Source organism: Xiphophorus hellerii, chromosome 16 (assembly GCF_003331165.1).
Source record: "Xiphophorus hellerii strain 12219 chromosome 16, Xiphophorus_hellerii-4.1, whole genome shotgun sequence".
Taxonomy (NCBI): Eukaryota; Metazoa; Chordata; class Actinopteri; order Cyprinodontiformes; family Poeciliidae; genus Xiphophorus; species Xiphophorus hellerii.
Window position 1 is genome coordinate 10,350,879 of NC_045687.1, and position 13,084 is coordinate 10,363,962.

At 40.1% G+C, this 13,084-nt stretch overlaps 2 protein-coding genes across 3 annotated transcripts; both read right to left on the bottom strand.

Moving 5' to 3' along the window:
* Window positions 1-1,848: 1,848 nt before the first annotated feature.
* Window positions 1,849-8,349, bottom strand: LOC116735106 (E3 ubiquitin-protein ligase TRIM39-like). 2 transcript variants are annotated; one of them, XR_004342332.1, is made up of 7 exons: window positions 6,142-8,349; window positions 5,886-5,981; window positions 4,322-4,552; window positions 4,208-4,230; window positions 3,988-4,106; window positions 2,985-3,595; window positions 1,849-2,871 (listed from the first exon to the last, which is right to left on the bottom strand). XR_004342332.1 is itself a non-coding variant. In XM_032586725.1 (6 exons), exons 1-6 carry the CDS (start codon window positions 6,685-6,687, stop codon window positions 3,036-3,038), a joined length of 1,575 nt encoding a protein of 524 aa, XP_032442616.1. In that variant the 5' UTR covers window positions 6,688-8,349; the 3' UTR covers window positions 1,849-3,035. The 2 variants fall into 2 exon arrangements, 1 of the variants encoding a protein (XP_032442616.1); XM_032586725.1 differs by having other exon boundaries at window positions 1,849-3,595.
* A 225-nt stretch (window positions 8,350-8,574) lies between these two features.
* Window positions 8,575-12,472, bottom strand: gipc1 (GIPC PDZ domain containing family, member 1). The gene is made up of 7 exons (XM_032586728.1): window positions 12,301-12,472; window positions 11,319-11,805; window positions 11,060-11,245; window positions 10,743-10,923; window positions 10,162-10,274; window positions 10,002-10,083; window positions 8,575-9,925 (listed from the first exon to the last, which is right to left on the bottom strand). The coding sequence occupies exons 2-7, from the start codon at window positions 11,610-11,612 to the stop codon at window positions 9,774-9,776; spliced, it is 1,008 nt and encodes a 335-aa protein (XP_032442619.1). The 5' UTR covers window positions 11,613-11,805; window positions 12,301-12,472; the 3' UTR covers window positions 8,575-9,773.
* Between the last annotated feature and the right edge of the window lie 612 nt (window positions 12,473-13,084).

Genomic DNA, 13,084 nt, shown 5'->3' on the forward strand with positions numbered 1-13,084 from the left:
TCCAGTGTGTTGTCTCCGAGGCATCACACAGTGCTGCACCTTGTTAGCCAAAGCTTTCATCACATTTTATGCCCATCAAGGTCAATGGGGTTGGCATTCTCTTCGTGTTCGTAACCGAGAGGTTCTTTGTTTCTCGCAGCTTTGAAAAGCAAACTTTAATAAGTCTTCCTGTCTGTACCTGGCAAGTTCACACAATATCCTTTTTGCTTTTATTTGCCGTCCCGAGTGCCAATTAGTATGCTTAGGAGTTTGCCTCTTTTTTATGACCAGACCTTATTATTCGTGTCAGAACATTAGTCGGGTCAAGGTAAGGCAAGAATGTTTGTTTACCAGCATAAATTTGAAGTGGCTTCCAAGAAAATAAGGTAAAAGAGATAAAGGTTAAACTATAACAAAAGGGTACAGAAGATTAGGAATCACATAAAGAAACAGCCAAGTGCAAATTGAAAACATAAAGCTATGCGATAATAAAAAAATAAACTAATATTTAACCTTTACAGGTACGTAATCTACAGCAAAGTCATTTCAAACACAACTCCTCTGCAGTAATTTATAGGTTGGTGTGATTATATGTGGTGGTTTTTTTTGTTTTTTGTTTTTTTAACAGAGACCAAGACAATTTTATTATAGTCTACGTTACTGAAAACAAAAACCCTAAAGCTAATTTTGTCGTAGATTTTCTGTGGATACAAAAATGTTCATCTAAATCCATAAGCATGCTCATTTGTAAGTTGATCAAGTGTAGTCGAGTACTGACCTTTAATCTTCCTTGTTGGGCCCTAAACCAATGATTTCTGAAAGTTATGCATTACATAGGCAGAAATTCTTATCCATCCACTCTTGTGGTCATATGTTGACACAAAAATATAAAGTAGTGTGCAAGCAGAGAGATGCTGTAAAATATTCTAATCTTAGTAGAAGTTAAATGAAAGTGGTGTGTGAATGGAGCCTTGAGGAACCTCAGAGGGGATTATTCCTGAAAGGAGTCAGTAAAAACCCAGAGATGAAGAAGGATGCCAACGATCCTCTCCAATAAAATCAGTGAACTGATGAAACTACAACTCAGGTGAGTCTTACCTTTAGTTTTTTGTTTTTTTTTACTTGTATTCAAACTCTTTAAACTCTGTTGGAAAATATTAAATTACTGAAAAAGTCAATTGTCTGTAAAATCAACGGGACAGGTTGGTGAAGATAGTTTATTCCTTTCATAAGTGAAATCATAATTTGAAAACAGCTGTTTCTGTTTCACTCAGGTTATTTTTGCCCTGTATTAAAATGTGTTTGATGATCTGAAACATTTGAGAGTGATCAAAACCCCAGCAGAAACAGAAGACATCTGTAGGAGAGGGAAGCACTTTTTCCTGTGTGATGTCCTCCTCTGCCTGCTGCTGATGCTCCCGTCTCTGTCGGACAGGTTTGACCTTTGTAGCGTGAATAAATGCGCCGCAGGAGGGCTCTCATGTGAGGACAGCCGGACTCAACCTGCTGATAAACAATGCAGACTTTCTAGACAAAAGGACTCGCCATGATGCCAGTCCTGATGACACACAGGCAACAGTGTCACTGGTATGCCATTAAAGGACAGGGCGGTTCTAAAACACAGAACTTTAATGTAACGTTAAAGGTTTTTATTTCATTTTCTTGCCAAGTGGTAACTAAGAATTCAGATATGTTAAATCAACTGTCCCTGCTGTTTTTCCTCTTTTTGTTTCTTATCTCATGTTTAAAACGACAGCTCTACTCCCCTCCTGGCTCCACCCAGTGGCATGGGTGGAAACGAGTTCAGTGGAGAACTTTCTGTTGTCCTGCAGAGTAAGTTTCTCCAAATAAGGACAAAATCAAACAATGTAGAGGAAGCAGTTTATTCACTGACAGTCATACAGGAAATGTCAGGACTTATGATTGTGCGTGAGTTTTTGTAAAAGAAAAGTTACAAGTATTGTTCAGTCTCCATAAAATAAAAAAACTGCAAAAAAATATTTCAAGTCAAAATGAGACTATTCAGAAACTATTCAGGTTACCAAAATATTTATTTTTACTGGAAATTATTTGAATGTTTTGGAAGAGCCCAGTTAGACTTCTGACCTAAATCTGGTGGAGAATCTGTGGAGGGAGTCAATAAAGTTTAGGGAGATTGTAACAAGGTCTTCTAACGTCAAACAGGTCATCACCAGAAACAAATCAGCAAAATCTTAGTGGAAACATGAGTTCTGATTGCTATAACGCCGGTAAAGATGTTTCTGTTGATGACCGAGAAGGGTTTGCATAATTTCTTTACATGTTCCTTACATTAAAATGTAAAAACATTTTTTATTTTATCAAAATGAATGTCTTTTAAGTTATTTAATTATCTTTTAGAGTTCTCTGCCTCATGTTCTATGAAAAATAAACATCTTAGTAAAATAAAGCTTATTCAACATCTAAATCTACCTGTGGTGAGAATCATTTTGGGCTTAATTGTTTTTGTTTTTGTTTTGTTCAGTTGTTGGTCCAAACAATGAAGAGACCAGTGAGGATAAATAACCACATGAATTTAAAAAAATAATTAAAATTTTAGGTATATTTTCTGAATTTCCAGCATCATTGAAAGAAACACAATTGCAACATTTTTTTATTTTTGATGGGGTTTTTTGCACCAATGTTTGTAGCATTGTTGTCTTCTCAATCCTTCTGATTTAATGTTCAGGATATTCTTATGAAACATATTTTTGCCTTAAAGAGTGACTGGGAACCCTTGTAGAACATGAAAATCTTGATATCAGTAAACTCTCTTTTATTTGTAAGATTAAAATGAAATTGGGTGTGGTGTGAGATTTAAAATGTGTGTTTTTTTTTACCATCAGGGGGAGAATGATGCTCTCTCTGCTGCGGCTGATTGAGAAACAGAAAGGCGATTAAAGGAGTTAGTATAAGAGTGTCTGGTGTTAATTAATGTAAAAAAACAATAAAAATAGTACTTTCTTTATATCATGCTCAGTTCACACCTGCCCAAAAACATCATCACATGTGTAATCTAACACATCAGTGCTTCCATATCACCAGGTCGCGCTGTTCCACACAGCCACCTTGGCGGGGCAGATCTTCAGAGGTTTGGGGTTGCTCCCGTTAATGTTGACTCCGGGGCAGAAGAAGGGATACATCTTTTCAGTGAAAAAGTCAGTGAAGGTGTAGACGGGCTTCATGGTCATAGGGTTGGAGAAAATGACCTCTCCGGCCTCGTAGTCAAGCTGCACCCTGACCCGGGTCAGGTCGCCCTCCAGGTGGAGCGGCGTGCTGGGCCTCGTCATCGCCGAGTACTCGCCCTCAGAGAGAGAGATCATCCAGAAGCCCCCCTCCGGACACCCCGAAATTCGCCCTTTCCTGTCAATGGTTTCCTTGACCACGCCGAGCATCCAGTCCTCTTTGCCGCCCACCTCCACCTCCCAGGCGTGGCGGCCTGAAGTGAAGCCCTCTGACCCCAGCACGAACACAAAGTGACCAAAACGCTCAGGATTGTCTGGGAGCTGCTTGAGGGATCCACTGTTGGCCACGCTGGTCAGGTCTGAGGAGAGCGACAGCCAGGAGTAGGCGGTGTTGGGATCCAGGGTGATGGGAGCTAAAATCAGAAGAAAAACAAATCATTTAACCAAGAAATATGAATTACATGAATGTTCCTTTGTGTTATTACACAGACCAATCACTGAAAATATCACAAATTAAATTAAGTGGTTAATTGAGATGAAACTTGCTAAGAAAAGTTTAATTTGTGAGAATGTATTTCAGTCTGGTTGTATAATTTTGATGCTGAATGGATTTTTTAAAAATTATTAAATATATCTTTATTACTAAAAGTCCAAATATAATGCGATATCCATCCTCATCTTAAATATGTGATCTTCAGGCTTCCAAGAACATAATAATCAAAGCTCACCTCAAAATAACAAATCTGATCTGGTTTAAAAAGTGTCTGCTGCACACAGCCCATTCAAAGTGGAAAGATGTACTTACTGTACTTAACCAGTTCCACCATGTTTGCCCAAACGTGGTATTTCAGGGAGCTCACATGCTTGGCCACATTTATAAGGGCATCTGACACTTTTTCCGGACCTTTCTGGGGGAGCTGTGCTCTGTGATGACATGTCACAGTAATCATTCAGTACTAAAAAGAATTAGACTGTAACTTAATATAATATTAAAAAGGAAAAAAATAGGGGAAAAAAAACTTTACCTTTTCTTTGTACTGATGTAATTCTGAAAGGACACCACAGACAATTGGGATACTTTATGTTCAGCGTGGGGCAAAAGGAGTATTTTATTTTTGCCTGGAGGTAAATCTACTCACCTGAAGGAACTGAGCATCACTGGACGCAATCTCATTCTCTATGGCGATGACGGCGTGGGAGAAAGTCAGGATGTCTCTGGTTATGCTTTCAGACTTCTTCCTCAGCAGCTCCTTTTTCTCCTCATCCTCCTTTTGCAGGGTGGCCAGTCTCGCTTCCTCCTCCCGCTCCAGAAACTCCCGAAGCTCCTCAAACTCCTGCCGTATCTGCTTCTCTGTGGCCTGCGTCTGGTTCTGCCATTCATGGAAATAAAAATCATCACTTCAAATATGCTGACTGTTCCTCTGCCTTAATTTAATAATGAAATTTAACTAATATTTGAAGTGCATGTTAGGACTAAAATAACTGCATAGTTTAGTTATTGAAAAATATATTTTTTTCTCCTTTAGACAATGGAAATAAAGGGGAAATTACATGATTACCTTTCTAGTTGAAGGTGACTGAAGCAGCTCTTTTTCCTCTACAGATGCCAAGTGATAGATGGAAGTTTGCCCAACTAGCCTACATATGTTTAGTGAAAGGGACTCCAGGCCCTTTGACCAGTGGAGCAGGAGCATGTTGTCTACTTAGTGAACCAAATTAGCCCGATTAGGCATCCCCGAGTCAGAGGCAACATTTCTCAGCCAGAAGAGGCTAATTTAATAAATCTAGTCTGCTGATGAATTGCTTCCTGGAAAGGAAGGGTTTAGATGCTACTCAATATTTTCAATGGGAGTGAAATAGGAGGTTTTAGCTGGATTAGCCATTGCATTTGTGTTTTTGTAAACTCACTAAGGCAATGGACTCTGAGATGGCCTGAGGCACCAGCAAGCTAAGCTGATGCTTGTGCCCAATGTGGAAAAACAATTAAAATTAAGTAATGCATTTTTGCAAAGTTGAAGAAAACAACATCTTTTTTTTCCAATTAAAAATCTGAAAAGTTCTGCCTAGCATTTGCGGTCACCCCACCTTCTGCAAATTTGCAATTTTAATATCTAGCTTTGCAAAGGTGGTAAAGACACAACATGAAAAGCCCAATGCTCTAAATGTAGTGAAAGGAAGTTACATTTACATACAATCAGTTGTACTGCATTTCTTTCACATTTCTTTTACCAAAGTAACAAGGTTGAATTGAAAATGTGAAACACTTTACAAATCTTTTAAAACCATGTGTCATTTTTTCCCACTTCACAGACATCACATCTTTTTTGTCTTGAAATATCAACGTTTGTGGTTGTAACAAGAAAAAAGATTAAAAACAAGAGGTGATTTAATGATTTACAGCTGACCTCTCATGGTCATGCCTAAGTAACGCACTGGTAGAAACTGAGACTTTGATGAAAATACCTGTAAATAACTCTGTCATAACCGTTTAATTATTAGTTTCCAACTCCCGTCTGTGAATGTTTCATAGATTTATCTGAAAAAGTTAATTATGGACCTTCTGGGAACTCCAAAGCATCTAAGAATCTAAAATGTTGTGCTTCTTGGTGTTTACACACTAACAGTGCGTGACTCAGCTTGCGTTAAAGTTACATCAGCAGTCATGCAGGTCGTCTACTGTTTCTTGGATCTGTTTATTGATACCTTGATGTGCACAGTTGTGTCATCACACTCCTGCTTGGCTTCATACAGGCGCCGCAGATTCTTCTTCAAGGGGGTCAGCTCCTTCTTCAGCTCTGACTGGGGGTAGAAAAACATCAGAAATCAGAGGAAATCCAGCCAATATATTTCCATCTGTAGAATCATTAAAGAATTTAAGGGTTTTAATGCTTCAGAGCAATTAAAGTAGGCATTTAAGCTGTACAATGATAGATTACTAACGTTGAATAGTTATTTTTACCTTCAGATCCTGGGCTCCTTCATCTAGAGGACACACTTTGTGTCCCTGGTGCTTCTTGGAAGTGTGACACACACAGCACAAGACTTCAAAGTCATCCATACAAAAGAGTTTGAGAACCTCCCCATGTGTTGCACACTTCTCCTCCAGCACCGCCGCTTCCTCCACGGCCACGCCGGCCCCCGTCCCCGGCCCGGCCACCGAAGTCCTCCTCTCCTGCTCCCTTAGGTAGGTGTCGGCCACATTCTTCAGGGCCAGGCTGACCGTGGGCTCTGTCAGAGAGCACTTCCTCCTGCAGACGGGACACTCGCGCCGCGCCTTCTTCTTGTTCCAGAACTGCTGCAGGCAGGCCCTGCAGAAGCTGTGGCTGCACTTGAGCACGACTGGCTCCTTGAAGATCTCGCAGCAGATGGGACAAGACAGCTCGTCCTCCAGCATGGAGCATGAGCGAGAGGAAACAGCTCGTGGACGAAGGGATGAGGTCACCTTGGCGATCAGAGGCAGGGAAAGTTTTCCTGGCTGGGAAGAAGCTCTGGGTCGCAGAGCCATGACCAGTCGTTCTTATAACAGCTTTTGTTGTTCGTAAGAAGAGGAAGAGCTCCAAGGTGGGTCCAGAGAGTAATGTGGCCACACTTTAACAGCAACCTCAGTTATAGATCAACAAAGACTTGCAAAACTGGTTTACTTCACTTCTAGTAAATAAGGTAAAGGTCGCCACCCCTCATTTAGCAGGCACAACAATACATTTTTCCAATGAAAAGAGCTTTGAATACTCTAGAAAACAAGTTAATGTATTATTCTGTTAGACCCAGTGTGTATAAGAATTATTTGATCGGCTGTCCATTTTTTTCCTTCTTTCAGTATTTTAATTTTTTTTTTGAGAAGCAGAAGCTGGGCTGAAAAGATAAAAATCTCTATTCAGCTCAGTGAGTGAAATAAAAACTGCCTGGTCTGTGATCCGTCAATGCTCAGAAAAGAGTAAGCATAAAATTTATGGAACACTATCAATCATTGATTATTATTAACTAGACTGCCCAATTTTAACTACTCACTAACAGCAATAAACTGGATTGTCATACAAGATGTTCTTTTAAAATAACGCATATGAAATCTGGGATTATTGATAAATAGTTATGGAGTACCACAAGGGTCTGTGTTGGGACCTTTGCTTTTCAGATTGATTAATGATTTACCAAAGGACAAGGAACAAGCTGTTGTGAATGTTAATGATTGAATCCAGAGATCTCATTTACATCTTAATTTATTCAAAACCAGGTATGTATTTCTTAAAAAATGCAAATACCACCTGTGATTCTAGTATTTTTTAAAATACTAAATAGTATTAATTAAAACACAAAAAAACATAATTAGAACACCACATATTTAGGGGTCATCTTGGATTCACTATGTTGTTTTAACAAGTGAAGCATATTGGGAAAAGAATTAAATTGAATCTAATTCTCAATTTATTAGAAATATTTTACCTTTTGAACGCCTCAAGTTATACTTTGATGCCATGATTACATCTCATTTGACAAATTGCAAACAAGTTGGTAATCGTTAATTTCATAAAAAAGTGATTAAGGTACTGGATAAAAAAAACCCAAAATTGTATCATCTAATTGTATTATCTTTGTCAGATACTCTAAAAACTGCTTTTTCCTATCGCGATTCTGATAGTTGGAATACAATTCCAAGCAACATTTCTCAATTCATTTAAAGAAAAATCATAATACTATGCTTCCATTCAGCTTAACTTGTTGCTGGTACACTTGAATTTCTCCACTGTGGAACAATAAAGGATATTTCTATTCTAGTCTGAGCTTTTAGATCCAGATTCATTTGCTAAAAGAGAAAATATGCCAAAATTCAGCTTGATATATTTGAAACGCTGGTTACCAATACAAGAAAATGCTTGAACACAAAGGCTTCTCCTCCAATATCCAATGCCTATTTTGCTGAGAGATTAAATCCTTATTTCACTCAATTACATGCAAATCCTTTTTAATTTTACGCTCCTTGTTTGTTTTCCTAGACTTCTATTCATTTTCCAAACAATGAGAGGAAACATTTTCCACGTTGGCTCTCTAATTTGCCACCTTCCTGACAAAGGCCTGTAAGTGACCTCGATGAGTCCGTCGTGAGCTATCAAGTGAGCCGAGGTCGATCTGATTACACCAGCCGACAGCCGCTGACAGTGATTTCACCGTCTGAATAAACGCCATGCATATTTCAGGAGGACAAAGGAGGGAGAAGAAACACAAACACCCTTCTAGGTGGCTTCTGTGAGCGCCCGTAAAAAATTCAGATGCTAAAGTGGGCAAAAGACAAAAACATCACGAAGAAAGACCAAACAGAAAATGCTGCGTGGGTGTTGTTATTGCGCTGTATTTGAACATGGACCGTGTAACACAAAGCCATCAAAATAATTATTAGTGTTAATTACATCACCCATGTAGATTTATTATCAACTCTGAGGAATGAAACAAAACTACAAAATAGCCTCTTCACATTTGGATCATCTGAAAATGTTAGAACAACAAAAGGGTTTGTTTCTTTTTCTTAAATTAAGTGTTGTTGCACGATGGAAGCAGCATCTCATTCAGGATCAACATCATGCAGTTGAGCGTTAACAAAAAAAAAGGCCGACATATCTAAATTAAAAATTTTTTAAAAATGGATGAAATGCAGATTTTGTTTCTTGTACAGCAATTCCAAACCATTACTGTTTCTTTGTTACAACTCTCTTAGTAATAAAGATGCGACGACATGGTGAAAATGTTCATCCTTTAACACAATTCTTAATCTTTTTTTTTTTTTAATAGACATCACATCACCTCATATAAAAACACTAGCTATAAAAAAATAAGTCGACACAGTCCACAAACCAACCTCCTGCTTGACCTTGAGGAACAGGAAGTAAACACTGATTTCCTTTTAACACTGCAGAGTCTCCGGTCTGCTTCACTAACAGTGAGCCGCTTAAGTTTTTAGTGTAAAGCTACGGTTTACTATCACCTCTTTGTAACAAGAGATTTTATTTCTAACATAAGACCAGATGTTAGGAAGAAATGTAAAATAAGAAATGTAACAGCACATGCTTGTAAAACTGACCCATCACAGTAACATCAAGTGGTTCAGAACAGCACTGTAGCTCAGGGGGGAAGTCACGCAGTGCAATATCTAACCAGGTGAGGCGACGTGCGGCTCATCCTCACCTCTGCTGTTGGTTTGCAGTGCAGAAAGACACGTAGTTTTAATATCAAAGATCTCGTTTCTCCCATATCAGACAACAGAGTCGGCGCTCATTCCGCTGCCGGCAACTACAACGTCAACATGCAGGGAGGTTTTCGGTGGGCGGGGGGAGGGGCAGAGGTGGGGGTCACGCAATGTGCTCAACGACGTCATTTCTGGAAAAACGCTGGAAGACACATTAAAGCACTTTAGAAAGTCACGGCAGTCACCTTCCCCTTCGTGTAACCGGACGGCCCGCTCTGGCTCCCAAAAGGGTGGAAATGCACAAAAATAGAAGGAGTGTTGTACACTGGAATAAAAATAAACTCATGATGGTGGTGCTGTGTGTTCTGGTAGTGTTAACACCCGCACAGGGCCCTCTGCTCCGTTAGCTCCTGCAGTTACACACGTCCAACCTTCGCGTCACCGATGGCGCCCCAGACGTCGAAAACAAACTCGTCGGGGAAGGCGAAGTCTCCCAGAGTCTCATCCAACGCTTCAGCAAACTCGTCTGGGTTCTTCTTGTCTTTGCCCAGCTCCACCATAGTGGCGGCTGAGGAGAGACAACAGGTTGTTTAATCGGTCAGAAACACAAAATAGGATTTGTGTCTACAGACACCAATTCTTACCCAGTTCGCTGTCTCTGATGCCCATGTAGCTCTCTAGCAAATCATCCACCTTCTCAATCGCTTTTTCCTCAAATGCAGAAGGCTGGCAAAACAAAAATGAATGTGCATAATCAGGTAATTTAGTAAACAAACAACCCAAAACCTCCTGTGATCAGCTCACCAGCTCCTCCACTGTGGCGGGACCTTTAGAGCGCAGACGAAGGGTCCCTCTGCCCGTCCCGAGCTGGACCCCCGAGCCCGACCTGGAGCCTGACGACCTCTGACCTATCATATCTGTGTCAAAACATTTTATGTACTTAGCGTAAAGTACACGCATGTGACTTCGAGCTAGAAACTCAAAAATCATGTTTTGTTTTGAAATACCTGTGAAATCTTTGAAAATCTCCAATTGTTCAACTTATTATTTGTAGCAGTGTGAGACAAAATCGCCAAATGCCCACTTCTGACAATTAGCTCAGCTTCAGTGCAGTTATTTTGGTCTTTTCAGGTCATTTTATGAAGATACTGCAGCTATTTTATTACCTCGGGATTTTGATGCTTTTTTTTTTTTGTTTTGTAACAGGATGTTAAATAATGAACCAAAGCCACAGAGGAAGTCAGTATCAGACTTCCTCTGTCCATGCAGAGGAAAGTCCATGCAGGATTATCTGCTGCAGTTGATATCTTAAAGTAAATTCAGTAGAGAACAAGAAATATGACAATGAGGCTGCATAATTTAGGTCACCATTCTCTCTAACCTACCAAAAGCTTTGAGGGGCTCCACAAGCTTGATGGTGAACATTTTCCCCTTAGGAAGCTCCTTCAGCATTTTGGCAACTTCATAGTGTCGACAGCCAATGAGGCGATGGCCGTTAATGGACTCGATCATGTCGCCGACGTTAATGACCTGGATTTGGTGGATGATGCTCCCCTCCCGGATCCTCTGCAAAGCACCAAAAGTTAAAACATTTCAGGTAAAAACAATCCAGCTCACAACATTTTGTCAATACTGTATGAATATTTACACACAACAATCCAGGTTCTGGCCCTTCTTTGTAGATTTTCAAAACTTTCCTCACCTTGATGAAAGCATAACCTGCTCCGTTGTCGGTGATTGTCAGTCCTAAAGCGTCTTCTCCTTTGAAGATTTCTATTTCCTTCTTCTGGCCTTTAATGTGGGCAAAAATGAAGTCCTCCAGTCCAATCTGTCCCCCTAAAAGTTTATCCATGTCCACCTTGTGAGTGTTCAGCGTGCAAAACATAACCTGTGGAGAGAAACTGTACCATTTAATCTGCATCCCAATCAAAACATCTTACATTTTTTAAAGTCTGACTGACCTCAGATGCTGGGATGCCAAAGGCCTCTCCAATTTTGGAATAGAGCTCTCGCACATTGCTAAAGCCCTCAATGCGGCCTGTGGGGCTGCCGTGAGCCAGTTGGGTGTGAAAAATCAGCCGGGGTCTCATGTTGTTTGGTGGGGGAGGAAGGCCGTCAGACCCTGCGGCCTCCCCGGCGACTCCTCCATCCAAGCCCTCCATGCCCGGCATGTTGAGACCACCGCGGATGGGCTCCGCTTCCTCATTCTCCACCAAGGGGGACGCCTTCTTCCTTCTTCCCAGACCCAGAGGCATTGTGGACGCCGCTCTAGGAAGTTACCCCACAATCCAGACCAACATAAACCTGGAGTGCTGACTCAGCAGCAGATTTATTCAGTGTTTACGTCAAAGCCCTCCAGACCAGTTTGAAAGCTGTATCAGCCGGGCACTGAATGAATGTAGGAACACACACATCAGAGCAGCTCACATAGCTGGGTTCTGTGATCAGCTGGACAAGAGAAACAAAAACTCCAGTTATTAATATACATCAAACAGAGCCAGGGAGAATACAATATTCAATATAAATACAATATAAAAGCTTTAGTATCATGAGCTGCTTCACAAATAAGAGGCAAGCTCAGTGTTAAATCTAAAGAAATGTGTTACATATACTGAAGTTACTTCTCATCTAACACCACACTGCAGCCTGGACAATCAATGCATGAGACGAGGCTAACACTAGCTGCTAGCTGGCTTCCAGTTAAAGCAAAACACAACACTTGACAGGTACCCAGCTACAGAGCTAACAGCAAAATAACACTAATTAAACAGGTGCCTGTGGCTTCTTGTCGCCATATGGTTACTAAGAAGTGTTGAGGTTAATTAGCACGATCGGTAAACATGAACAGAGAAGCGAAAACATGGCAGGGCTCGACTTTTAGCTCTTCCTGTTAGCTGAGCAGCCCACTAACCCCCTACCTACTGATAATATTCATAAAATAACCTTATTCTATTGAAGTACGCTCTTCACGCTGCTCCGCTTCTAGCTGCGATGTTTAGTTATCCCGATCAGACTGGTGGGAAATTACAGCGTGTGTGTTAGTAGCGGTGTGTTGTTGTAGAATTAGCTTAGAGCCAGCCAAGCTGGGTGGAACAATGACGCCTTCATGTAACCTCGTAAAAAACAACTCCTCCCCCGAATACCGAGTGAATAATCTAGAATGTGAAAAGATGGTTTCATTGATTATGATTTACATGGTCATTAAATGAGAGGAATGTGGCAGATATGTGAATAAATTAACGCTAAATAAGTAAATAATAAAAAAGTAAAGGTTTATATAGTGGTGCTTACGAATTCTGATTATTTCTACGGTATGATTTTTAAAAACACATCCTGTTGCATTTCTCCTTTATGTAATTCTTTTCTGCCCTCTAGCGGTTGATCATTTTAATTGCCACGAGTCAGACTATCGCCACTACTGCTGCCATTTTTGCCCTTAGTTCAGCTAAATAAAACAAATTTAAAGCCGCAAATATTACATTAACTTTCAAAAAAGGACAGCTTATAAGTTTTGATAATCTATCTGCCGTTGAGCATTTATTGATATTTTTAAATAAGTGCAATTTTATTACTATTTTTAGGTTTAAAGTTCAGAACATTTTTATTAAACAGTTTCTTATCTAATGATAAAATATCTACATCTAATAAATGTTGCTGTTAGTTTTAATATCATTCTGCAGTGTCATAACATAACATGTCTGTCTCAAATATAGATTTCTATTGGTCC